This window comes from Bufo bufo, chromosome 6, assembly GCF_905171765.1.
Source record: "Bufo bufo chromosome 6, aBufBuf1.1, whole genome shotgun sequence".
NCBI lineage: Eukaryota > Metazoa > Chordata > Amphibia > Anura > Bufonidae > Bufo > Bufo bufo.
In genome coordinates, this window is record NC_053394.1 from 123,968,890 (window position 1) to 123,994,451 (window position 25,562).

General features: G+C 42.6%; 1 protein-coding gene across 1 annotated transcript in view; it reads right to left on the reverse strand.

Moving 5' to 3' along the window:
• ALOX5 (arachidonate 5-lipoxygenase) overlaps nt 1-25,562 on the reverse strand; it is a 142,334-nt gene that overhangs the window by 2,273 nt on the left and 114,499 nt on the right. Inside the window, exons 9-13 of the mRNA XM_040436555.1 lie at nt 20,538-20,624; nt 17,867-18,045; nt 15,506-15,627; nt 12,475-12,575; nt 2,687-2,857 (exon numbers count right to left, since the gene is read on the reverse strand). Of these exons, the coding sequence (XP_040292489.1) occupies nt 2,687-2,857; nt 12,475-12,575; nt 15,506-15,627; nt 17,867-18,045; nt 20,538-20,624 (660 nt within the window). The remainder of the gene's footprint in view (nt 1-2,686; nt 2,858-12,474; nt 12,576-15,505; nt 15,628-17,866; nt 18,046-20,537; nt 20,625-25,562) is intronic.

The window sequence follows — 25,562 nt, forward strand, 5'->3', positions numbered from 1 at the left end:
TTTAATGTACATTGTGAATTTATGTCTAAAGTAAATCTAGTTGGTACAGAACTCCTGGTGACTGAAGTACATTTTAACGCTTTAGTGACACTACTTTTAGCCTTAAAGGGTTATTCTCATTTCAGACAATGGGGGCATATCGCTGGGACTCGCACCTATATCAAGAACAGAGCCTAAAAAGTGGTGGAGGGTGCACCGCCCTTCATTCATTTTCTATGGGGCCGCCGAAAATAGCCGAGCACTGGCTCAGCTATTTCCGTCGGGCCCATAGAAGTGAATGGGAGCGGTGGCTGGTTAATAGCGGTGCTCTCCCATTCACTTCTATGGGTAGAGCACTTGGTGGTGGCTGGACCGGAGTCCTCCAGCTACCACTTTGCGGGGCTCCGTTTCTAAAATAGGTGGGGGTCCCAGTGGTGGCACTTGCACCTATAAGACAATGGGGGCATTTCCTATTGATATGCCTCCATTGTCTGAGATGAGACAACCCCTTTAAGGAGCAGTAACATTTTCCCCTTCTATCTTTCAGCGGTCATAACTTTTTTTTATTTTTTCTTCAGTTTAATAATTTTAGACCTTTAATTTAGCAGTACAAATTATACTTTCTTAGGAACCATTTTGGGGTAAATATAGTGTAATAAATAACTTTTATTATTGTATTTTTAGGGGGAAAGATAAAAAAACAGCCATTTTTACAGTATTTTGTTGGCTTTCACTGTGTGGTATAAGTAATATGATAACTTTATTCTATGAGTCAGTACGATTATGATGATTGCAAATCTATGTAGTTTTTATTATGTTATACTCCTTGCATAATAAAAACACTTGTATTTACAAAATAATCAGTTTTTGTGTCGCTGCATTCTAAGACCCGTTTTTATTTTTCTGACATAAGAGTGTGAGGGCTAACATACAGTATTAGATTCTTCTCTAGTGATAATTGTTGTCGCCATTAGGCTACATTAACACGTCAGTATTTTTCTATATCCCGATTTTCGGTCCGTTTTTTGCGGATCCGTTGTTCCTGAAAATGTTTCCGTATGTCATCCGTTTTTTTGCGGATCCGCAAAAAACGGAAACATGTGTAAATTTCAATAAGCAAATAAAGTTGTTTGGATTTCTTTGAAAAAAAAAAAAATAATAATTAAAATGTAATTTCCAGGAACGGAATCCGCATAAAACGGATGACATACGTAATGACATCCGAATGTCTTCCGTTTTTTGCGGATCCATTGACTTTGTATTGTACCAGGATCCGAATTTTGCGGAAAAGAATATGACATGTTTTATATTTAAACGGACATGCGGAACGGAACAACGGAAACGGACAGCACACATTGTGCTGTCCGTTTTTTTCCAGGACCCATTGAAAATGAATGGGTCCAGATCTGGTCCAGATCTGTTCCGCAAAAAACTGAACAGATCAGGAAATAAAAAACGGACGTGTGAATGGACCCTTAATGTAACATGTATAGTTGGAGAAGTATTCCACATATTGTGTTGCAAAGATAGTATACAGGCAGGAGGAACACTGTAAAATGGAATCTTTATTGATACTAGTGTGTGTGGGTTAGAAGTGTTTGGTGTGAACTATTTGACATCATGATCCAGACACTGGTAAACATGTGGGTCATGGCATCAATAAATTGCCTAATTTAACGCAGAAGGATAATTAGATGGGCGAGAGTCCATCTTCTCACTCCTTTCTTAAAACAAAAGATCCCCATATGTGACAGTTAGAGAGAAAGTATGGAAAAGAGGGGGATAGGTAACATGTACAGAAGTTCATTTTAACCTCCTCCTGAGATCATGAGAGAGGATGTTTTTTCTCTCCTTCCTGCAACCTGTCAGCTCTCCAAAAGCCCTCCTCTCCTCCTCCATGCTGCTGAGATCACAGGCAGCTGATGGAGGCAGGACTTCTTTCATATCTTGTCTGAAAGCAGCTGATAATGTAAGGATTAGAGTAATACCAAGATCAAAGCATTGGCTGCTATAGTTAGGGAGATACAGCCTATAGAATGTGGGTCAGGACTGGAACCAGCTGAAGCCTGATTTCTAAAGGCTATATCTCCCAATGTAGAGGAACTAATGCTTAGATTGTCAGCTTTTAAACAAGATCAGGCTCACATCTCTAGCTGCTACAGAGCCTGAGATATGAAGGGTTAAACAGCATCCCTCGCCTGCTGCCCGAGCTCTATTAGGTTCTTTGCTCAAAGCCCGAGCAGAACTCGGGCAAAACTGTTCGGGGCTTGGTAGCCTATCCTCAGAATAGGTCATCAATATCTGATTGCTGTGGGTCAGACTGCCAGCAAGCCCACCAATCACTCCGATGCGTGCTGCAGCTTCCTCACAGCTTACCAAGCACAGCACCGTACATGATATAGTGGATGTGGTCAGTTTTGCAGCTCAGGCTCATTCACTTGTATAGGAAAGAGCTGTGCCTTGGCCATGGGATCAATAACGGTGACATCAGTAGCCTAGGAAGAAGCTGCAGTTCTTGATGGAGTGCCATGGCCTCTTCAAACAGCTGACCAGTAGGGGTGCCAGGAGTCAGACCCCCACCAATCTTATATTGATGACCTACCCTAAGGATAGGCCACCAATATAAAAATCCCAGACAACCCCTTTAAGTAAATATATTTAGAAATGCATATGATGGCTCTTATGCTTACTAGTTACAGTAGCTTACCTCATTGTCTTGAAACTGACTCAAAGCCCATACAGCTCCAAGATGCCAACATGATCGACCTCTGTCAGGTAAGCTCTCAATGATGCATTGTATTGTAACCTCTCCTTTCTTTTTGGGCGGAGGACAGCGCATGGTAGGAGGAGAATTGGGGATCCATGAACACCAATCAAACTGCAGGGCACAATGTTCCGATATATTAGGTAATAGAAGTCAGGACTGTGAGTAAAAGAGGTTGTGCAGTGGCTTACAGCTGATGACTTATCCTACTAATGAATAGGTCGTGGTAATTGTGCACGCCATCTCCTTTGTAGTAGCAGTGCAGGATAATTACAACTGCTTGTCCCATTCATGGGAAGGAGCAGTTTTAATTACACTGGAGGTGCTGGGCCTCCTTAAAAGCTGATCAGCGGTGGTGCCAGGAGTCACACCTCCTAAGGATAGGTCATCAATATATAAATCCTGGACAACCCCTTTAATAAACTATATACATAATAAATGTAATATTCATCTACACAAGCAACATTAGAAATATTTTTTCTAAAAAAATTATAATATTGTTTTGTTTCTACAGCTTTTATGCAGACCTACAGTGCATTCGGATTTTCCCCATCATTCTGCACTTTTAATGAGGAAGTGAAAACAGAATTTTAGAAATGTTTACAAATTTATTAAAAAGGAGAAAATAAACTTTTGCATGGACACAAGTATTTAGAACCTTTGCTGTGACCCTTGAAATTTAACTCTGGGGGCCTACCATTTCTCTTAATCATCTTTGAGATGTTTCTACACCTTGATTGAGATTCACCTGTGGTAAATTCAGAAGCTTCTGTGGTCTAATGAAACCAAGATTTGACTTTTTGGCCTCAATTCTAAGTGTCATGTTTGGAGGAAACCAGACACTGCTCAATATCATCCCTACAGTGAAGCAGGGTGGTGGCAGCATCATGCTCTAGGGGTGTTTTTCAGTGGCTGGGACAGGGATGCTGGTCAGGGTTGAAGGAAAGCTGAATGGAGTAAAGCACAAGGATATTCTTAACCGCCTCACGTCCGCCCATAGGATATAAACGTCCTATGGGTGGACGTCTATTTCTGACAGCACGTTTTAAAACGTCCTGTCAGAAATAGCAGCTGCACGCTAATCGTGCAGCTGCTGATCGGGTTGCCCGCTGTCAGTGACAGCAGGGCAACCCTAAGACAAGGCAGGGACAGTGCCCAGGTGTCCCTGCCTTCACGATCGCTGCAGACACAGCGCTCACCGAGCGCTGTGTCTGCAGAGCAGGAAGCGCTGTGCGCTTCCTGTTCCGGCCCGGCGGTCATGTGACCGCCGGGACCGGAGAGTGCAGGGGCTGTGTGAGGTCTCTCAGAGACCTCGATCAGCCCTGCTGTGAGGCTGTACAGCGCAGGATTGCTGCTGTACAGCCTCTATAGGGGTGCATTTGTCCTGTAACTGGGGCTACTATCTCAGCCCCAGTTACAGGAGAAATCAACTGTGAAAAAAAAAAGAAAAAGTGAAGCAAATGTCCCCCAGAGGTCTTGTATGACCTTATGGGGGACGAAAAGTGTAAAAAAAAATAAAAAAAATAAAGGGTTGAAAAAATAAAATAAAATAAAGTTTCACATGTAAAAAAAAAAAAGTTCCCAAGTTAGGAATAAAAAAAAAAAATTAAAATAGAAAAAATAAAGTAAAATAGACATATTTAGTATTGCCGCGTCCGTAAAAACCAGCTCTATAAAAATATCACATGACCTAACCCCTCGGATGAACACCGTAAAAAATAAATAAAAAAAACTGTGTCAAAACAAGCAATTTTTGTCACCTTGCATCACAAAAGGTGCAACACCAAGTGATCAAAAACGCGTATGTCCCACAAAATGGTACCAATAAAACCGTCACCTCATCCCGCAAAAAATGAGCCCCTACATAAGAAAATCTCTCAAAAAATAAAAAAACTATAGCTCTTAGAACATGGAGACACTAAAACATAATTTTTTTGGTTTCAAAAATGCTATTATTGTGTTAAAGTGAAACAAATAAAAAAAAGTATACATATTAGGTATTGCCGCGTCCGTAAAAACCAGCTCTATAAAAATATCACATGACCTAACCCCTCGGGTGAACACCGTAAAAAAAAAAAAAAAAAAACTGTGTCAAAACAAGCAATTTTTGTCACCTTGCATCACAAAAGGTGCAACACCAAGTGATCAAAAATGCGTATGTCCCACAAAATGGTACCAATAAAACCGTCACCTCATCCCGCAAAAAATGAGCCCCTACATAAGAAAATCTCTCAAAAAATAAAAAAACTATAGCTCTCAGAACATGGACACATTAGAACATAATTTTTTGGTTTCAAAAATGCTATTATTGTGTAAAACTTTAATAAATGAGAAAAAGTATACATATTAGGTATCGCCACGTCCGTAACAATCTGCTCTATAAAAATGTCACTTGACTGAACCACTAAGGTGAACGCTGTAAAAATAAATAAATAGAAACTGTGCTAAAACAACCAATTTTTTGGTCACCTTGCCCCATAAAGTGTTATATTGAATGATCAAAAAATCATATGTACCCAAAAATAGTACTAATAAAACTGGCACCTTATCCCCTAGTTTCCAAAATGGGGTCACTTCTTGGGAGTTTCTACTGTAAGGGTGCATCAGGGGGCTTCAAATGGGACATGGCATCTAAAAACCATGTGGAGTTCCTTTCCTTCTGCGCCCTGCCGTGTGCCCATACAGCAGTTTACGACCACATGTGGGGTGTTTCTGTAAACCGCAGAATCTGGGTAATAAATATTGAGTTTTGTTTGGCTGTTAACCATCGATGTGTTAGAGAAAAAAATTGATTAAAATGGAAAATCTGCCAAAAAAGTGAAATTTAAAAATTTGATCTCCATTTTCCTTTAATTCTTGTGGAACGCCTAAAGGGTTAACAAAGTTTGTAAAATCGGTTTTGAATACCTTAAGGGGTGTAGTTTCTACAATGGGGTCATTTATGGGGGTATCCACTATGTAGGCCCCACAAAGTGACTTCAGACCTGAACTGGTCCTTATAAAGTGGGTTTTGGCAATTTTCTTAAAAATTTGAAGAATTGCTTCTAAACTTCTAAGCCTTCTAACGTCCTAAAAAAATAAAATGACATTTCCAAAATGATGCCAACATAAAGTAGACATATGGGGAATGTTAAATAATAAATATTTTATGAGGTATCACTTTCTGTTTTAAAAGCAGAGAAATTGAAATTTAGAAAATTGCGATTTTTTTAAATTTTTGGGTAAATTTGGGATTTTTTCATAAATAAAGGTGAAATATTTTGACTCAAATTTATGACTATCATGAAGTACAATGTGTCACGAGAAAACAATCTCTGAATGACTTGGATAAATAAAGGCGTTCCAAAGTTATTACCACATAAAGTGAGATATGTCCGTTTTGCAAAATTTGGCCTGGTCAGGAAGGGGGCAAAGGGCCCAGATGGGAAGTGGTTAATGAAAACCTGATCCTATGAGCTCTGGACCCAGGGGCGGACATACCGCCTGTGCAGCTGGTTCAGCTGCACAGGGGCCCAGAGTGTGAGGGGGCCCAGCCTGGACTGGCTCCCTGGGGAGATCATGACTAACAAATGAGCTTTCTGAGTTTCCGGTAAGCTCCTCCCACTGTGCGAATGCACACAGTAGGAAAAGTAGCTGGCTGCAGTGGGGCCCCCTTCCTGAACTTCAGAGGGACTGAGAGATGATCTGCTGGTCAGGGGCTGAATAGCAGTGCTCATTCATAGGAGGGCTGGCAGGTTTTAGTGTAATCAGCACTCCTGGTTAGTAAGGCTGGATCCACAGGGTCTCATTTTTAACAAATCGCGGCAAAAAAAACCAATGCATTTTGCCGCAACTTGATCAAAAATAGGACCTTGTGGACCCAACCTTACTGACCAAGAGATGGAGAGCTGATTGGTCTACAAACTGTCACTCAAAAGCACTGACAGCCTCTCCTACAAATGAGCCAGCTCTGCTAGAAGGAAGGAAGGTATGCTGCTGTGTGGAGACCGAGCCCTGCTACTGAGAGGGGGAGGAGCCTGAGCCTGCTACTGAGAGGGGGAGGAGCCTGAGCCTGCTACTGAGAGGGGGAGGAGCCTGGCTGAGGACACATGAACCAGCAATACAGAGCCAGGAGGTGAGGAAGGGATCTATACAGGGAGTGCAGAATTATTAGGCAAGTTGTATTTTTGAGGATTAATTTTATTATTGAACAACAACCATGTTCTCAATGAACCCAAAAAACTCATTAATATCAAAGCTGAATATTTTTGGAAGTAGTTTTTAGTTTGTTTTTAGTTTTAGCTGTTTTAGGGGGATATCTGTGTGTGCAGGTGACTATTACTGTGCATAATTATTAGGCAACTTAACAAAAAACAAATATATACCCATTTCAATTATTTATTTTTACCAGTGAAACCAATATAACATCTCAACATTCACAAATATACATTTCTGACATTCAAAAACAAATCAGTCACCAATATAGCCACCTTTCTTTGCAAGGACACTCAAAAGCCTGCCATCCATGGATTCTGTCAGTGTTTTGATCTGTTCACCATCAACATTGCGTGCAGCAGCAACCACAGCCTCCCAGACACTGTTCAGAGAGGTGTACTGTTTTCCCTCCTTGTAAATCTCACATTTGATGATGGACCACAGGTTCTCAATGGGGTTCAGATCAGGTGAACAAGGAGGCCATGTCATTAGATTTTCTTTTTTTATACCCTTTCTTGCCAGCCACGCTGTGGAGTACTTGGACGCGTGTGATGGAGCATTGTCCTGCATGAAAATCATGTTTTTCTTGAAGGATGCAGACTTCTTCCTGTACCACTGCTTGAAGAAGGTGTCTTCCAGAAACTGGCAGTAGGACTGGGAGTTGAGCTTGACTCCATCCTCAACCCGAAAAGGCCCCACAAGCTCATCTTTGATGATACCAGCCCAAACCAGTACTTCACCTCCACCTTGCTGGCGTCTGAGTCGGACTGGAGCTCTCTGCCCTTTACCAATCCAGCCACGGGCCCATCCATCTGGCCCATCAAGACTCACTCTCATTTCATCAGTCCATAAAACCTTAGAAAAATCAGTCTTGAGATATTTCTTGGCCCAGTCTTGACGTTTCAGCTTGTGTGTCTTGTTCAGTGGTGGTCGTCTTTCAGCCTTTCTTACCTTGGCCATGTCTCTGAGTATTGCACACCTTGTGCTTTTGAGCACTCCAGTGATGTTGCAGCTCTGAAATATGGCCAAACTGGTGGCAAGTGGCATCTTGGCAGCTGCACGCTTGACTTTTCATGGGCAGTTATTTTGCGCCTTGGTTTTTCCACACGCTTCTTGCGACCCTGTTGACCATTTTGAATGAAACGCTTGATTGTTCGATGATCACGCTTCAGAAGCTTTGCAATTTTAAGAGTGCTGCATCCCTCTGCAAGATATCTCACTATTTTTGACTTTTCTGAGCCTGTCAAGTCCTTCTTTTGACCCATTTTGCCAAAGGAAAGGAAGTTGACTAATAATTATGCACACCTGATATAGGGTGTTGATGTCATTAGACCACACCCCTTCTCATTACAGAGATGCACATCACCTAATATGCTTAATTGGTAGTAGGCTTTCGAGCCTATACAGCTTGGAGTAAGACAACATGCATAAAGAGGATGATGTGGTCAAAATACTCATTTGCCTAATAATTCTGCACTCCCTGTATGTAATGTAAAAGAGTGCCTGCCCTGCATGTATGACAGTGTGTGTATGTGAGAGTGCATGCATGTATGACTGTGTATGTGAGAGTGCCTGCATGTATGACACTGTATGTGAGAGTGCCTGCATGTATGACACTGTATGTGAGAGTGCCTGCATGTATGACAGTCTGTGTATGTGAGAGTGGATGCATGTATGACACAGTGAGAGTGCCTGCATGCATGACAGTGGGTGTATGTGGGAGTGCCTGCATGTATGACAGTGTGTGTATGTGAGAGTGCATGCATGTATGACACAGTGAGAGTGTCTGCATGTATGACAGTCTGTGTATGTGAGAGTGCATGCATGTATGACAGTCTGTGTATGTGAGAGTGCCTGCATGTATGACAGTGTGTGTATGTGAGAGTGCCTGCATGTCTGACAGTCTGTGTATGTGAGAGTGCCTGCATGTATGACAGTGTGAGTATGTGAGAGTGCCTGCATGTATGACAGTGTGTGTATGTGAGAGTGCCTGCATGTATGACAGTCTGTGTATGTGAGAGTGCATGCATGTATGACAGAGTGTGTATGTGAGAGTGCCTGCATGTATGACAGTGTGTGTATGTGAGAGTGCCTGCATGTCTGACAGTCTGTGTATGTGAGAGTGCATACATGTATGACAGTGTGTGTATGTGAGAGTGCCTGCATGTCTGACAGTGTGTATGTGAGAGTGCCTGCATGTATGACAGTGTGTGTATGTGAGAGTGCCTGCATGTCTGACAGTCTGTGTATGTGAGAGTGCCTGCATGTATGACAGTGTGTGTATGTGAGAGTGCCTGCATGTATGACAGTGTGAGTATGTGAGAGTGCCTGTGAGGATGTTTTAAAAGACCCATTCATTTCAATAGGGCTACAAATGATGCAGACAGCACACTGTGTGTTGTCCGCATCCATACTTCTGTTCCTCGGCCCTGCAAAAAAGATAGAACATGTCCTATTCTTGTCCACAATTGCGGACAAGAATCAACATTTCCTATCATAGGACGCACGTGGGCAGTCTTCGTGTTTTGCGGTTCCGCAATTTGCGAACTGCAAAACACATATGGCCGTCTAAAGGTTTCCTTAAGCTAGCACCACAAGGTGGCTGTGGCTGCAACACACCTTGTGCAGCCAAAGCCTGAAGCAACACTACGCTACACCGCAACTAGTAAAGTAAATGGGGTCGTGACCCGACAGTCACCAAAAATCTAACCTGCTGAATTTCTTGCGACTTTCTGATTGTGATTGTAAGAAACTTGAAGGTCACAATACGACCCCGTTCATTTTAACTCAATGCATTCCAGCATTGTGCTGCTGGGACCCTTGGTTGCACTGTGCAGCCTTATATGCTCCTCGGTCTTCCAGGATTTTGCACGTATTGTATATGTTTATGTCTGTATGTGTGGTTTGTGGAGAGGGGGGGGGGGGCCTAGGCACAATCTTTGCACAGGGGCCCTCTGCTGTCTGTGTCCGCCCCTGTCTGGACCTCAGACTAGTCAGGAGGTTCACCTTCCAAGAAGACAATGACCCTAAGCACATGGTCAAGACAACACAGAATTGGCTTAGGGACAACTCTATAAATGTCCTTGAATGGCCCAGCCAGAGACCTGACTTGAACCCAAACATCTCTAGAGAGACCTGAAAATGGCTGTCCACTGACTGTCCCTATCCAAACTGACCGAGCTTGAGAGGATCTGCAGAAAAGAATGGCAAAAAATCCTCAAATCTAGGTGTGCAAACATTGTGGTATCATACCCAAGAAGACTGGAGGCTGTAATCACTGCCAAAGGTGCTTCAACTAAGTTCTGAGTAAAGGGTTTGAATTCTTGTATTAATGGAACATTTTTGTTTTTCCTTTTCAATATATAAACAAGGATTATGAACATTTACTTTCTCTTTATGGGGTATAAGTGCAGAATGATGGGGGAAAACATAGTTTTCACGAGGCTACAACATAATAAAATGGGAAAAAACTTAACGGCTCCGAAGACTTTCCAAATGCACTGTATGTTTCTCCATTGTTATAGACTACAAATAAACCCTGTGTAGTCAACTCGTAGAGTCATGCTCCTTTCCTTCTATTCTATTCTTATTGCTAATACTGATTTGGTAAGTACATTTTTTTTGTACTGATTGCAAATAAATGTAGTCTGATGATGTTTCAGAATCTTATAACATGGAAAAATACTCCACGACCACTTGAACTCCTTTTACGCATGTGAGAGCTTATCCCATCCTTAAAGGGTTTCTACCACCAGAATTACTGTTATGTAGCTGACTGATATAGCGATGCGCTAATGTCAGCACTACATAACAGTGTGTTTCTAACATTAGTCCCTGCAGCCGTTTTTGTAAAAAAAAAAAAAGCACTTTTATTATATGCTAATGAGCTTCTAGGTGCTATGTCGGCGTAAAATCAGCACCTAGAGGCTCCGTCCACTCACGCTTTATCCCGCCCAGGTCCAGTGTTGTGCCCGCCCAGCTCCTATTGATTGATGCCACGGTCCACCGCATCGTTGACGAAATCCCGCGCCGTTCACTTCTGTCTTCGGCGCAGGCGCAGTGAGTGAATGATGCGCTCCTGGTGCCGGACTCCTCACTGAGCCTGCGCCGACTACGTCACAGTGAGGAAGCCGGCATCAGGAGAGCGGCCTTCACTCACTGCGCCTGCGCCGAAGACAGAAGTGAACGGCACAGGCGCGGGATTTCGTCAACGATGCGGTGGACCATGGCATCAATCAAGAGGAGCTGGGCGGGCAGAACACTGGACCTGGGCGGGATAAAGGGTGAGTGGACGGAGCCTCTAGGTGCTGATTTTATGCCCACATAGCACCTAGAGGCTCATTAGCATATAATAAAAGTGCTTTTTTTACAGAAACGGCTGCAGGGGCTAATGTTAGAAACATACTGTTATGTAGTGCTGACATTAGCGCATCGCTATATCAGTCAGCTACATAACAGTATTTCTGGTGGTAGAAACCCTTTAAATGGGTTGACCGCTTTCTGATGAAATGGCATGAATTGATATGTGCCGGCATATGAGTCTCCATGCTCATCTAGGTCCCACATGCAAACAATGGATGTGGCGGCCGCTGCCTTTATGCTTCAAGCCAAGTCTCTAAGCAGTTGGCCACCTTTGAGTGGGGTTTTGACAAACCCTCCCTCCTGGACAGACCTGAAAAGTGAAGCATACTTACCTTTTTCCCAGGACTGGGTCCTGGCTCCTTCACTCCTCGGCTGCTTTGTTTGGCTGTAAACATCTAGTTTGATGCCGCTGCAGCCAGTCGCTGACTGCAACAGTGACATGCTCTCATTGAGTCATGACAAATGGTCACGTAAAAATGGCCAATCCCTTTCAGCACATGTACAGATCTAGGCAGCATAATCTGCGTACGCACCACAGATGGAGGGACAAGTGACAAGACGTGTCCATCGGTAACCTCTGTTGAAACTCACTGCACCAAAAAATAAACTGTTTGTTTGGGGTGCCAGTGGGGGAGCTGGCTTAGGGCCATGAACTAGAGAAAAGAATAGTTTGTCTCTGATGTGACAACCTCTTCAAATTAGGGCTCATGCACACAAACGTATTTTTGTCCGTCTCCGTCTTGTTTTTTTTGTTTTGTGGCCCGTATGCGAAACCATTCACATCAATGGGGACACAAAAAAACGGAAATGACTTTGTGTGCATTCAGTGTCCGTATGTCCGCATGTCCTATTATTGTCTGCCTTATGGAGAAGCATAGGATTGTTCTATTAGGGGCCGGCTGTTCCGTAAAATGCGGAACGCACACGGCCAATATGTGTGTTTTGCGGTTCCGCAATTTGCATGAGCCCTTATTTTGTTTGTAAGATTTTCATTTATCATTATATATATATTAGACCAGGGCTGGCCAACCTGCGGCTCTCCAGCTGTTGTAAAACTACAATTCCCACCATGCCTGGCTGTAGGCTGATAGTTGTAGGCTGTCTGGGCATGCTGGGAGTTGCAGTTTTGCAACAGCTGGAGGGCCGCAGGTTGGCCAGCCTTGTATTAGACTAACCTGGCCAAAGTTCACAGCAGCGTGTTGTCCAGATGAAGTGTATATGACAAGGGTGATGTATTCCACTAACTTCTCTTTTGTCTTGATAGTTTTGGGAAAACCTGTAACAAGCAGAAATGACAGTTTTATGATAATAATCTAAACATATGGAAGTTTGGAAAGTTTTTAAATGTGTCTCCAACAATATAAATATGAGGCATATTTATTGCTTAGGGAGAAAGAGATAAGTGGCCACCACACAGCTCTGGTTCCGCCTATCTCTTGATTGAGCAAGGATTGAGACATTAACATCCGGTATGTCTGTTCCTTGTTTCCCCAGCCGCTGACATGATTGAGACAAAGCGCCTAGCAGGAACATGTGAGATTGTTTGCATGCCCTCTTGATTTTGATAGCATATACAGACAATTCATATGGCCAGCTTAAGTTAGCAGCACACACTATAGGACACTGCCACTGGGAGAGAAGACACCCACCAATTCTTTTTGTCCAATGTTTTTTTTGGTCTTAAAAGGGTTGTGCAAGAATGAGGGGGTGGGGGGAATTTGGCAAACCCCCACCTTCCCACTTGACCAGACCTGTAAAGGGAAGATTACCTGCTTTGCAGCGCTTGCTCCCCGCTCCTTTTTCTCCCAGCCTTCGAAAAGCTCCGCTGGGTTCCCTTGCTGTAAAATTCCGGTTTGACATTGCGGAGCCAATCACTCCTGCAGCAGTGACCAGCTCCCCTTACGACAAGACAAATGGTCACATAATGCAAGGGGATCCGGTTTCCGCCGCGACCAGTGATTTACCAAAAAACTCCCCATTTTTGCACAACCCCTTAAAGGCCTGTTAAGGATGAATTGTGATTATAGTACTGATGAGTGAAGTGGAAAATTCGATTCGGCAGCTTCGCCCAACTTCGTCAAGAAATTAGATTCATTACAAATTACTTTGTCACAAATCGCTTTTCATTGTATGGAAAGGGTGCAATGATAGGGAGCGTCGATCGTGACACTCCCCATCATTTAGGCCCCTTTCACACAGGCGAGTATTCCGCACGGATGCGATGCGTGAGTTGAACGCATTGCACCCGCACTGAATCCCGACCCATTCCTTTCTATGGGGCTGTGCACATGAGCGGTGATTTTCACTTATCACTTGTGCGTTGCGTGAAAATCGCAGCATGTTCTATATTCTGCATTTTTCACGCAACGCAGGCCCCATAGAAGTGAATGGGGCTGCGTGAAAATCGCAATCATCCGCAAGCAATGCTAGGTGACGATCGGGATGGGGACCCGATCTTTATTATTTTCCCTTATAACATGGTTATAAGGGAAAATAATAGCATTCTGAATACAGAATGCATAGTAAAATAGCGCTGGAGGGGTTAAAAAAATAAATAAAAAATTGAACTCACCTTAATCCACTTGATCGCGCAGCCGACATCTCTTCTGACTTCTTTCTTTGCTCTGTGCAGGAACAGGACCTGTGGTGACGTCACTCTGGTCATCACATGATCCATCACATGATCTTTTACCATGGTGATGGATCATGTGATGGATCATGTGATGACCGGAGTGACGTCACCACAGGTCCTGTTCCTGCACAGAGCAAAGAAAGAAGTCAGAAGAGATGCCGGGCTGCGCGATCAAGTGGATTAAGGTGAGTTAAATTATTATTTTATTTTTTTTAACCCCTCCAGCTCTATTTTACTTAGCATTCTGTATTCAGAATGCTATTATTTTCCCTTATAACCATGTTATAAGGGAAAATAATACAATTTACAGAACACCGATCCCAAGCCCGAACTTCTGTGAAGAAGTTTGGGTTTGGGTACCAAACATGCGCGATTTTTCTCACAGGAGTGCAAAACGCATTACAATGATTTGCACTCGCGCGGAAAAATCGTGCATGTTCCCGCAACGCACCCGCACATTTTCCCGCAAAGCCTGTGTGAAAGAGGCCTTAACCCCTCAGATGCCACATTCCATGCTGATCGCGGCATCTGAGACTCACATTAAGGTGCTCAGGGGGTTAATCAGGGGTTAAAAAAAATTATTATACTGACTTCATCCACTTGATCGCGGAGAGGCCGTGTGCTCCCATCATTATTGAAGAAAACCCGCCAAAGAACCACGTAGTGAGGTGTTCATTCGCCGCAGGTCCATTGGTGGGTTTTCTTCAATCAAGACAGAGCGGACATCTTCACAGCGATCAAGTGGATTAGGTGAGTATAATTTTTTTCTTTTCAGCCACCATTTTAGGAAAAATTTATTCGTTACCACGAAGTACGAGGAAATTCGGCTTTGTGGCAAAACAAATTTTTCATCTGGATACAATGCGTTTTTCACTGAAGCCCCATTTACTTCTATGGGGCCAGGGTTGCGTGAAAAACTCAGAATATAGAACATGCTGCGATTCTCATACAATGCAGAACTGATGCGTGAAAAACAACGCTCATGTGCACAGACCCATTGAAACATAGAAACATAGAATGTGTCGGCAGATAAGAACCATTTGGCCCATCTAGTCTGCCCAATATACTGAATACTATGAATAGCCCCTGGCCCTATCTTATATGAAGGATGGCCTTATGCCTATCCCATGCATGCTTAAACTCCTTCACTGTATTTGCAGCTACCACTTCTGCAGGAAGGCTATTCCATGCATCCACTACTCTCTCAGTAAAGTAATACTTCCTGATATTACTTTTAAACCTTTGCCCCTCTAATTTAAAACCAGGTCCTCTTGTAGCAGTTTTTCTTCTTTTAAATATTCTCTCCTCTTTCACCTTGTTGATTCCCTTTATGTATTTAAAAGTTTCTATCATATCCCCTCTGTCTCGTCATTCTTCCAAGCTATACATGTTAAGGTCCTGTAATCTTTCCTGGTAAGTTTTATCCTGCAATCCATGTACCAGTTTAGTAGCTCTTCTCTGAACTCTCTCCAAAGTATCGATATCCTTCTGGATATCCTTTTGCTGTTACATTTGCATACATTTTTCATAACGTTATTGATGTTACACTATAATAAAAGTAATAATTATTTTACCGGAGGCTTCATTGTCCTGAAGTCCAAAAACCAACACATCTTTCACAAAGGCTTGAAGCTCACTGTCTTCACAAACTGTCTCGTCACTTTCATAGTAAATGTCTATCACATCTTCTACAAATCTGTATAAAAACAGTATATTATACATATTACATATATATGTCTGGAGTCTTTTCTTTATCTCTAGGTGTAATAGGACCTTAAGGGTACATTTACACTATGGTATGAATAGATCCGCATCAAAGCCAAATCAGTAACCAGTATCCACAAAGATAAACCATGTCGAACCAAAAGAGACAAATAGAACAGTAAAGAAAGCCTGGAGAATAGTCAGGAAACAGTTGGAGGTCATACATAGTATCATATACTAGGGAGAGGGCAAAAGGATAATCTGGTAAATGAGCCAAGTCATTAAAGGGGTAATCCAACACTAACAAATGCTCCCCCATATGCCAGGCCCCCCACCTGGCGCCCTGCTCCCTACGCCGCTCCTGGTCCCCGCACCGCCGCTGCTGCTTCTCCCCATGCGCGGATGAAAACATTCAGTGTCGGGGGGAGCAGCCAATGTCAGGCGATGACGGGGATGAGCCTCCCTAGTATTTGCGGGTGACACTAGGGAGGATCGTTCCCGTCATCGCCTGCCATTGGCTGGGACCAGGAGCGAAGCGGAGAGCCAGGTAAGTAGAATTAGTGTGAGGTGCCAGCATATGGGGGAGCATTTGTTAGTGTCGGATAACCCCTTTAAACACCGATATAATCACATAATGTCCGGACATACCAGAGTAATGATTAATAACCGGCACTGAACAAAAGGACTGTAGGATTTAGGTAGAGAACAGACCTAACTGCTCTATTTCAGGAGATAGAAGAGGTGAGCCAGGCACAGCTCTCAGTCTACTCCCTCCCCTGCCTCTTTGCCTGGCTTCTGGAGCAGAAAAAGGTGAAGCTGTTACAGTAACATGATACAAGTAAAATTGACCTAATCAAATTTTACTTCCTATATTTGTAATCAGATTTGCTTATCAGTAAATTTGACTGGAGAAGGTGTCTTTATTAGTATGTCTCTCATAAGGGACTGTGAAAACGGATGCAAACTACCCCTACAGAATAAAGAAAACTCCCGCTATTTTGACCTATAGGTAGATACTAGCTACCCTGTAAGCAAAAGTCATTGTTTAAAGAGAATCTGTCACTGGTATTATGCTACCATTGCCGGAAGGCAAAGAGAGCTCACTTCTGTGTACTACGTGTTACCTGTATTCTGCTGAAAGACTTATAGGGCTGATAGGAGATCTTCCTCACCTGCTGGTATTCTGTCGAGTCAATCTTGTTCATGAACATTATACCTTTCCAACCACGTTTTCTTGTTATTTACGTGATCAGCAACATCTACCGACAGCTACACTAAGCGGTGTTTCAGACCAGCGTGCCCTGTGTGGGAATCACGCTCCGTGTGTGAGCGCGATTCCTAGTTATGGACATTGTTGATTTAACAGTGATTTTTAATGCTGTGTGTCTCTGCATGACGTTACTGCTACAGAATCATACTGAGAGCAATATATCAGTATTAGGCCTCTTTCACACGACCGTATGGCTTTTTCAGTGTTTTGCGGTCTGTTTTTCATGGATCCGTTGTTCCGTTTTTGTTTCCGTTGTGTTTCCGTTTCTGTTCCGTTTTTCCGTATGGCAAATATACAGTATACAGTAATTACATAGAAAAAATTGGGCTGGGCATAACATTTTCAATAGATCCGCGAAAAACGGAACGTATACGGAAGACATACGGATGCATTTCCATATGTGTTCAATTTTTTTGCGGACCCATTGACTTGAATTTGCGGGCAATAATAGGACATGTTCTATCTTTCAACGGAACGGAAAAACGGAAATACGGAAACAGAATGCATACGGTGTACATTCAGTTTTTCTGACGGAACCATTGAAATGAATGGTTCCGTATGCGGACCACAAAAAAAGGTCCGTAAACGGAAAAACAAAATGCTCGTGTGAAAGAGGCCTAATTCAGTAGATACAGGTCATGCAGAGACACACAGCATTATAAATCAGTATAATGCTTTGCTCTCCTGCTCAAGAAAAGTGTCCATAATGGGGAATCACGCTCACTAACAGAACATGATTTCCACACTGGACATGATCGTCTGAAAGAGCCCTAAGATAAGTCTCAGGGAGTCATGTGCATTGTACTTCTAGTCTATTGCAGTTGGGTTTTCTTGTAAAAGGTTTTATGCTCATATTGAATAGTGTGTCAGACCAATGGATATGTACATGACCCGCCATACACATGCTTTAACACGCTGATGGAAAGCCAAATGGACAGCCATGCAGATGCGATTTTCTTACGCTAGTATTGCTTCCCAGACTTTGATTCCATCATCTCTGTAGAAATAATAGGGAATCTTCTCTTTGTCCTCCATGCCCCTCAACTTGATTGCTTCTGGAAAGCAAAAACTCTCATATGTGAACTCTTTCAAGGCTCTCAGCACCAACTCCACATGTCCTCCTCCTCCGGTTGCATTGGCCTGCAACATAATTTACACTGGGATAAAATAATTTCATCTATTTGCATGTATAGAGATTTATTAGATGTACAGGTTACGGGGCAGCTCATGACAACTGCTGCTTTGGACCTGAACAGGCAGCCACAATGATGAAGTTGTATGATCTCTGGAACTGCAGGGACTAGATAAGTATACATTTGGGACTGAAGTGGGGAAAAAGCTTTCAGAGGGTCACTTAGGAGATTGTCACATGGCTTTTAACAGCATACTGTTGCATGGATTCCATGCCAAAAAGCTGTCAGTGGCCGTGTGGGAATCCACCCCCTATTGTTTTTAATGGTATGATGCACTACTATTCATACAAAAGCATTTTAAAAGGCTGTATTATACTGGCAGATTTTCTGCCAGATGATCGCTACTACAAACACTCACCAGCGATCATCTGGCAATCGTGATCTTTCAGCATGCTAAAAGATCATGATTTGCCGGCGGCAGATCGTGCTGTCTAATCATGATCTATGGCCGTTAAATCCAAGCCAAATTCATTTTGTAAAAGCCATCATGTGAACAGCCCCTAAAGGCCCTATTACACTGGCAGATAATTGCAGATCATCGAACACTTGTTAGCCATGGTCTGGCAGTGTAATTGTCACAACCTTTGGTTTGCGCTGTGACACTGTTGCCACACTTGCGGTTGCCCGCGGCAATGTGTTGCTGTGAGAGCATGCAGTGGCAGTGTCTCGGCCTTCTGGGTGATTGCCGTGACATGGTTGCCACGCATGCTGTTGCCGGTGGTAACGTATGGTTTTGTATGCTTGTGTATGCACTTCCCCTTTAAGTTGTAGCCTCCCTCTGTCTGGTGCTGTAAGGGTTAACTCCCTGACTGGGTGTGGTCACTTGGGCTTCTTATACCTGTGGCTTTAGGCCAGGAGTGAGTTGTACTCCAGCCTTGGTGTGTGTTGGAGTTATGCTCCTTGTCTGGATGTTCCATCTTCCAGTGTGAGGGCCACCTAGTGGGACATCGATGTCTCCAGCAATGTTATCCCGGTGTCTCCTTCCCTTCCTGTCCTTATTTGTATGGAGTGGGTTATGTTCAGGGTGTTTGTATGTCTAGTTTGGTGTACATGTCTGGTGGTGTTTGGTGTCATGTTTACTAGACATTCCCCTGTCTCATGTTATTGCAGCTATGGCTATCCTGGGTTCCTGTGTGGCTTGTGGTGTGTGCTCTGTCCTTTAATGTTGGTGTGGCAGCACTAGTGCACGGGTTCCAGTCAGTGTGTCTGTGGCAGGTAAGTGTGTTATTGGTTTCGCTTACCTGCCATCTCTTTATGCTGTATGTGTTTCCCTCTCCTTGCAGCTTGGCCTCAGATAGAGACTCCTGTTCCTCCATGACTGGGATGAACAGGTCGTCTCTTCCCTGCTCCTTGGTGAGGGATTACCAGGGCGACTTAGGGTCTCTAGGAATCCTGTGTATGAGTCATCCTACCATCGGGGTCCGCTCATACGGTGAGGAGTCAGGGAGAGGATTAGGGACTCTGTAGGAGGTGACCTGCTCCCTTATTACTCCTTTTGGCCAGGCTCATCCCCTTTTACCCTTTGACACCGCACGGTGGGGGGTTTCCCCCACTTCCCGCCGTGACAGTAATACTGCCGCCGATTACCCGATGATTAAAAATAATAGTTTGCCAGCGGCAGATCATGCCGTGTAATTAGCGCTCTGCTGCCGGTAAACAATGAATCCGTATGGAGACGCACGATGGCATTAGTGTTCGCTCGTCCCCATACTGAGGAGGAGATCATTGCATGTAATAGCAGCTGTCTCTTCTGCTAGAATCCTAGAAAGCAGGAAATTGCTGGGAAGGAACGCTTCTCTCCCGACAATTGCCTGCTACATCTGCAGATGTAATAGGACCTTTCAGCTTCTGGTTTACAAGATGGTCTACAGAAAATCCCAGCAGGGTTTTCCAGTCATCGATATCAGATTGGTTGAGGTCCGACATCCAGCACCCCCACTGATCAGCTGTGTTCAGCACCTGCCAGGACTGGAAACAACACAGTGGAAGAAGCCAGAAGCAGAAAGCTCCATCCACTGTGAAGTGCCCGTGTCTGCCTACTGCAGCTTAGCTATCATGCACTTGAACCCCCACAGATCTGATATTGATGGCCAATCCTGAGGATAGGTCATCACTATCTAAAAACCGGAAAACCCCTTTAAGCCAGTAATAAATTGACTACCAAATAATATTTGTCATCATGGATAATAGGAATATTGGAAGGTCAATCTGCAGATCCTGTTGTTTCCCTGAGATACTGTAAGTGGCCGCATGCACTGCCAGTCCTACAGTTACCATAGAAATAAAATGGTTCTTCATTCAAAATTGAGGGAGGGGGCGTTATGACCTCATGTCGGTGGTCATCTATAGTGGTGCCCTGGTGAATTTTTTAATCTTTGAGACTATTATTTTTCTACATCATTAGCAAGAAAGCAAAGCTAGAGAATAAAAGACACAAACCTTATCGAAGAGGCCACATTCACATATTAGTTCCTCCCGTGCCTTCGTGTTGATTGCTATGGTGAATCTTACATGTGGTATTATAAGCTGCAACATAACATACATTTTTATTTTTTTTAAAAGTGCACATAATAACCAATCAGTCCTGTTGAAATTTTTAAAAAGTGACCTGATTAACCAGATCAGTTCAGGACATATTGCGGCCCGTCTACAAAACTTTATCAACTGATATGCATGTCATATCATTTAAAGTATGCCCCTTAAAATATCCCATATCAATTAGGGTGTGGTTCATTGGGGTAGCTGCAACCTCACCCAGCCACAGTGGCCAATGGCTGCACAAATTTTTGGGATAACAGAGGTATTTCCTTCAAATTTGCATGCCCATTGGCCACTGAGTTTGCGGCCATATCTGGAGAACATGACCCTGTCTCATACCACTGTGAATGGAGAGCTGGGTGCACTGCATGGGTCTCTTTATTCACTTGTATAGGACATTTGCTTCTATGGAAAACTAGCAATGCATGGTTACTAGGCTATTTTTGGAAATCCTATAGAAGTAAATGGAGAGATCCACTCATGCTCTCACCTTTCATGGCACTGCGGCATACAGCCCTGTTCTCATGGGGTGGGAGTGAGTGCACGACCTGCACCTATCAGACATTTATGGCATATCCTTTGGATCTGCCACAAATGTCTATGCTCTGTGGGCACTGGCTATGTAATACAGCTGAAACCCAGATACAGTGACTGGGATCAGAGATAACCAATCCCAATCACTTAACCTCTCAGATGCTGCAGTCACCTGGAGTGCCAAGCAGTTTTCATGGCAGCCTTGGCCTTGTCAGGGCTCCCAGGCCTGCCATTGCAATGCTTCTATTAAGCCCTGCTTGTGACTTATCCCCTACCAACATCATAAAAGTGAGGGGCCCGTTTGACTAGAGCAGTGGACATCCATGTGCTCCATTCAACTCTATGGTAGCTGAGCAATTGTACTGGACTATCTCCTGCAGCCCCATATTGCTGAATGGAACAGTGGACACTCATTCAGACAGGGGAACACAACCCCTGTTCTTGTGATCGGCAGGGTTGGACAACCACTGATCAGACACTTAACTCCTATACTGTGGAAAGGGGTTACGTTTCCTAATAGGACAACCTCTTTAAAAAGAATTTTCACCAGGAAATTCCCTGTTAAATCTTGTAGGGCTAGCTTATCTGAATGAATATCTTTCACTTAGCAATTTGTTCCTTCATTCTGGAAAAAAAGTGCTTTTATTCCATATGCAAATGAGCAATTAAGTAAAAGGTATCATTGCATTTAGCTGATCTAGCCCTACAAGGTGTTGTGCCTGGTTTAAAAGTAAATTTCCTGGTGACAGACTTCCTTTTATAGAAAGACATCGCAATCACCATAGACTGTAATACTAAAGTATTGCAGTGTATGGTATAAGAGATTAAAGGATTGCATGTTTGTGTCCCCTAGGGGGACTAAAAATAAAAGTTAAAAATTATTTTAAAAAACTATAAAAAAGAGTATTAAAAATTTTAATCATCCCCTTTCACGAATTTAAATATAAACAAACAATAAAAAATAAGCATACTTGGTATCAGCATCTCTAAAAAAAAAAGTCCAAACTATCAAAATATTAAATAATTCAACCTATACATTGAATGTCGCAATGAAAAAAAAAATCAAAATACCTGAATCGCCATTTTTAGGTCATCTCACTGCACCTCCCAAAGAAAGGGAATAAAAAGTGATCAAAAAGCTTTATGATGTGTGTTAGAAAATATGGCCAATAAAAACTACAGTTTGGGCCACTAAAACAACCCCTTTCACAGGTACGTGAATGGAAATGTAAAAAAGTTCTTGGAAGGTAGGGTGGAGGGGAAACTAAAAAGCAAAAAATTACCCACGTCCTTAAAGGGGTTATGCCATGACTGATGTAAAATATGAAAAACAGACACAATATAGAGTAGTAACTGACAATCTCTTTCTAACAAAGCTAGAACCAGCCTTGTACCTTACATGGGTCCAAGCCCCCCATTCATTGATTAAATTGCTCTGCTAGATTCAGACCTTAAGTACCCTGCCATATTTCACCTTAAGGACCAGGCCATTTTTTTTCAAATCGGACATGTGTCACTTTATGTGGTGATAACTAATTAAACTCTTTTACTTATCCAGCCCATTCTGAGACTGTCTCATCACTTCTCGTCACATATTGTACTTCATGACAATGGTAAAATTGAGCAAAATTTTTTTTTTATTTATAAAAAATACCAAATTTACCAAAAATTTTTAAAAATTTGCAAATTTCCGAATTTCAATTTCTCTACTATTACATAGTAATACCTCCAAAAATAGTTATTACATTACATTCCCCGTATGTCTACTACATGTTTGGATTATTTTGTGAATGTCATTTTATTTTTTGGGGACGTGAGAAGGCTTAGGCCTCTTTCACACGACTGTATGCCTTTTTCAGCGTTTTACAGTCCGTTTTTCACAGATCCGTTGTTTCGTTTTTTGTTTCCGTTGTTTTCCATTTCTGTTCCGTTTTTCCGTATGGCATATAAAGTATACAGTAATTACATAGAAAAAATTGGGCTGGGCATAAAATTTTCAATTGATGGTTCCGCAAAAATGGAACGGATATGGAAAACATACGGATGCATTTCCATATGTATTCCATTTTTTTTGCGGACCCATTGACTTGAATAGACAATAATAGGACATGTTCTATCTTTCAACGGAATGAAAAAACGGAAATACGGAAACGGAATGCATACTGAGTGCATTTCTTTTTTGGGGGGAACCATTGAAATGAATGTTTCCGTATACGGGAAAAAAAACGGCCCGTAAACGGAAAAAAGAAAATGGTCATGTGAAAGAGGACTTAGAAGTTTAGAAGGAAATCTTAAAATTTTTCTGAAAATTTCCAAAACCCACTTTTTAAGGACCAGTTCAGGTCTGAAGTCACTTTGTGGAGCTTGCATAATAGAACCACCCATAAATGGCCCCATTTTAGAAACTACACCCCTCAAGGTATTCAAAATGGATTTTATAAACTTTGCTAACCCTTTAGGTGTTCCACAAGAATTAAAGGATTATGTAGATGAAATTTCAGAATTTCACTTTTTTGGCAGATTTTCCGATTTAATCCATTTTTTCCAGTAATACAGCAAGGGTTAACAGTCAAACAAAACTCAATATTTATTACCCTGAATCTGTAGTTTACAGAAACACCCTATATGTGGTCGTAAACCGCTGTACAGGCACATGGTAGGCCGCAGAAGGAAAGGAACGTCATATGGTTTTTGGAAAGCAGATTTCACTGGGATAATTTTAAGCTGCCTTGTCACATTGAAGACCCCCTGATGCACCCATAGAGTAGAAACTCCAAAAAGGTGACCTCATTTTAGAAACTACACCCCTCAAGTTATACAAAACTGATTTTATAAACTTTGATAAGGTGTTCCACAATAATTAATGGAAAATAGAGATGAAATTTCAGAATTTCACTTTTTGGCAGATTTTCCATTTTAATAATTTTTTTCCCACTAACAAAGCAAGGGTTAACAGACAAAAAAAACTAAATTTTTATTGCCCTGATTCTGTATTTTACAGAAAAACCCCGTTTGGGCACACGGCATTGCGCAGAAGGAAAGGAACGTCATATGGTTTTTGGAAAGCAGATTTCACTGGGATAATTTTAAGCTGCCTTGTCACATTGAAGCCCCCCTGATGCTCCCCTAGAGTAGAAACTCCAAAAAAGTGACCCCATTTTGGAAACTACGGGATAAGGTGGCAGTTTTGTTGGTACTATTTTAGGGTACATATGATTTTTGGTTGCTCTATATTACACTTTTTGTGAGGCAAGGTAACAAAAAATAGCTGTTTTGGCATCGTTTTTATTTTTTGTTATTTACAACATTCAATTAAACAAAAAAAACTATGTTTAATGTCTCCATATTATGAGCCATAGTTTTTTATTATTTTTTGGGCAATTGTCTTAGGTGGGGGCTCATTTTTTGCGGGATGAGGTGACGGTTAGTGTGGTACTATTTTGGGGGGTATACGCCTTTTTGATCGCTTGGTGTTGCACTTTTAGTGATGTAAGGTGACAAAAAAATTGTTTATTTAGCACAGTTTTTATATTATTTTTTTTTTTACGGTGTTCACCTGAGGGGTTAGGTCATGTTATAGAGCAGGTCAATACGGACGCGGCGATACCGAATATGTCTACTTTTCTTTTTTACCCTACTTTTTACAAAAAATATTTCCCTTTATTTGGGCAAAAGGATATATATATTTTTTTTACTTAAAACTTTTTTTAAAAAATTGTAAAACTTTTTTTTTCACTTTATTTTTTGTCCCACTCTGGGACTTCAACTTTTGGAGGTATGATCCCCTTTACAATGCATGACAATACTTCTGTATTGTCATGCATTGGCTGTAAGTGTACACACTGTAATACACTTATAGCTTCCTAGCTGTGAGATGCAGGGGGTTGGATCTCACAGGCTCTCCCGGAAAGCAGCCACGATGCCTAAGAAAGGCATTGTGCTGCTTTCCATGCCATAGGGTCCCCGTCACAGCAGCGCAGAGACCTGATGGCTGCTTCCTCCCTGCACGGACATCGCACGTGTCGTGGTCAGCGCTTACTGCGGCTGTGCAGGGTTTTATACGCCGGCACCGGTGATTTCACCGCTGCCAACGCATGCAGCAGGATTCCGGCTATCAGTGACTGCCAGAACCCCTGCCGCTGATGGGTCGGGCGCAGCTCCTGCACGCGCCCGATCACCATGATGTACATGTGCTTCTTTGGTCCTTAAGTCACGGCCAGAGAAGACGTACATGTACGGCATGGGTCCTTAAGGGGTTAAGGGGTGTGTCATTTCTGCTGCAGCTCTCTACGTGTAACTGTCACAGCTTCTAATTGGAGATATAGCAGGTGGCAGTTAAAGGATGGAACTAAGTAGGTCTCTCCCATGACAGGGTCAGAAGATCTAAGAGAC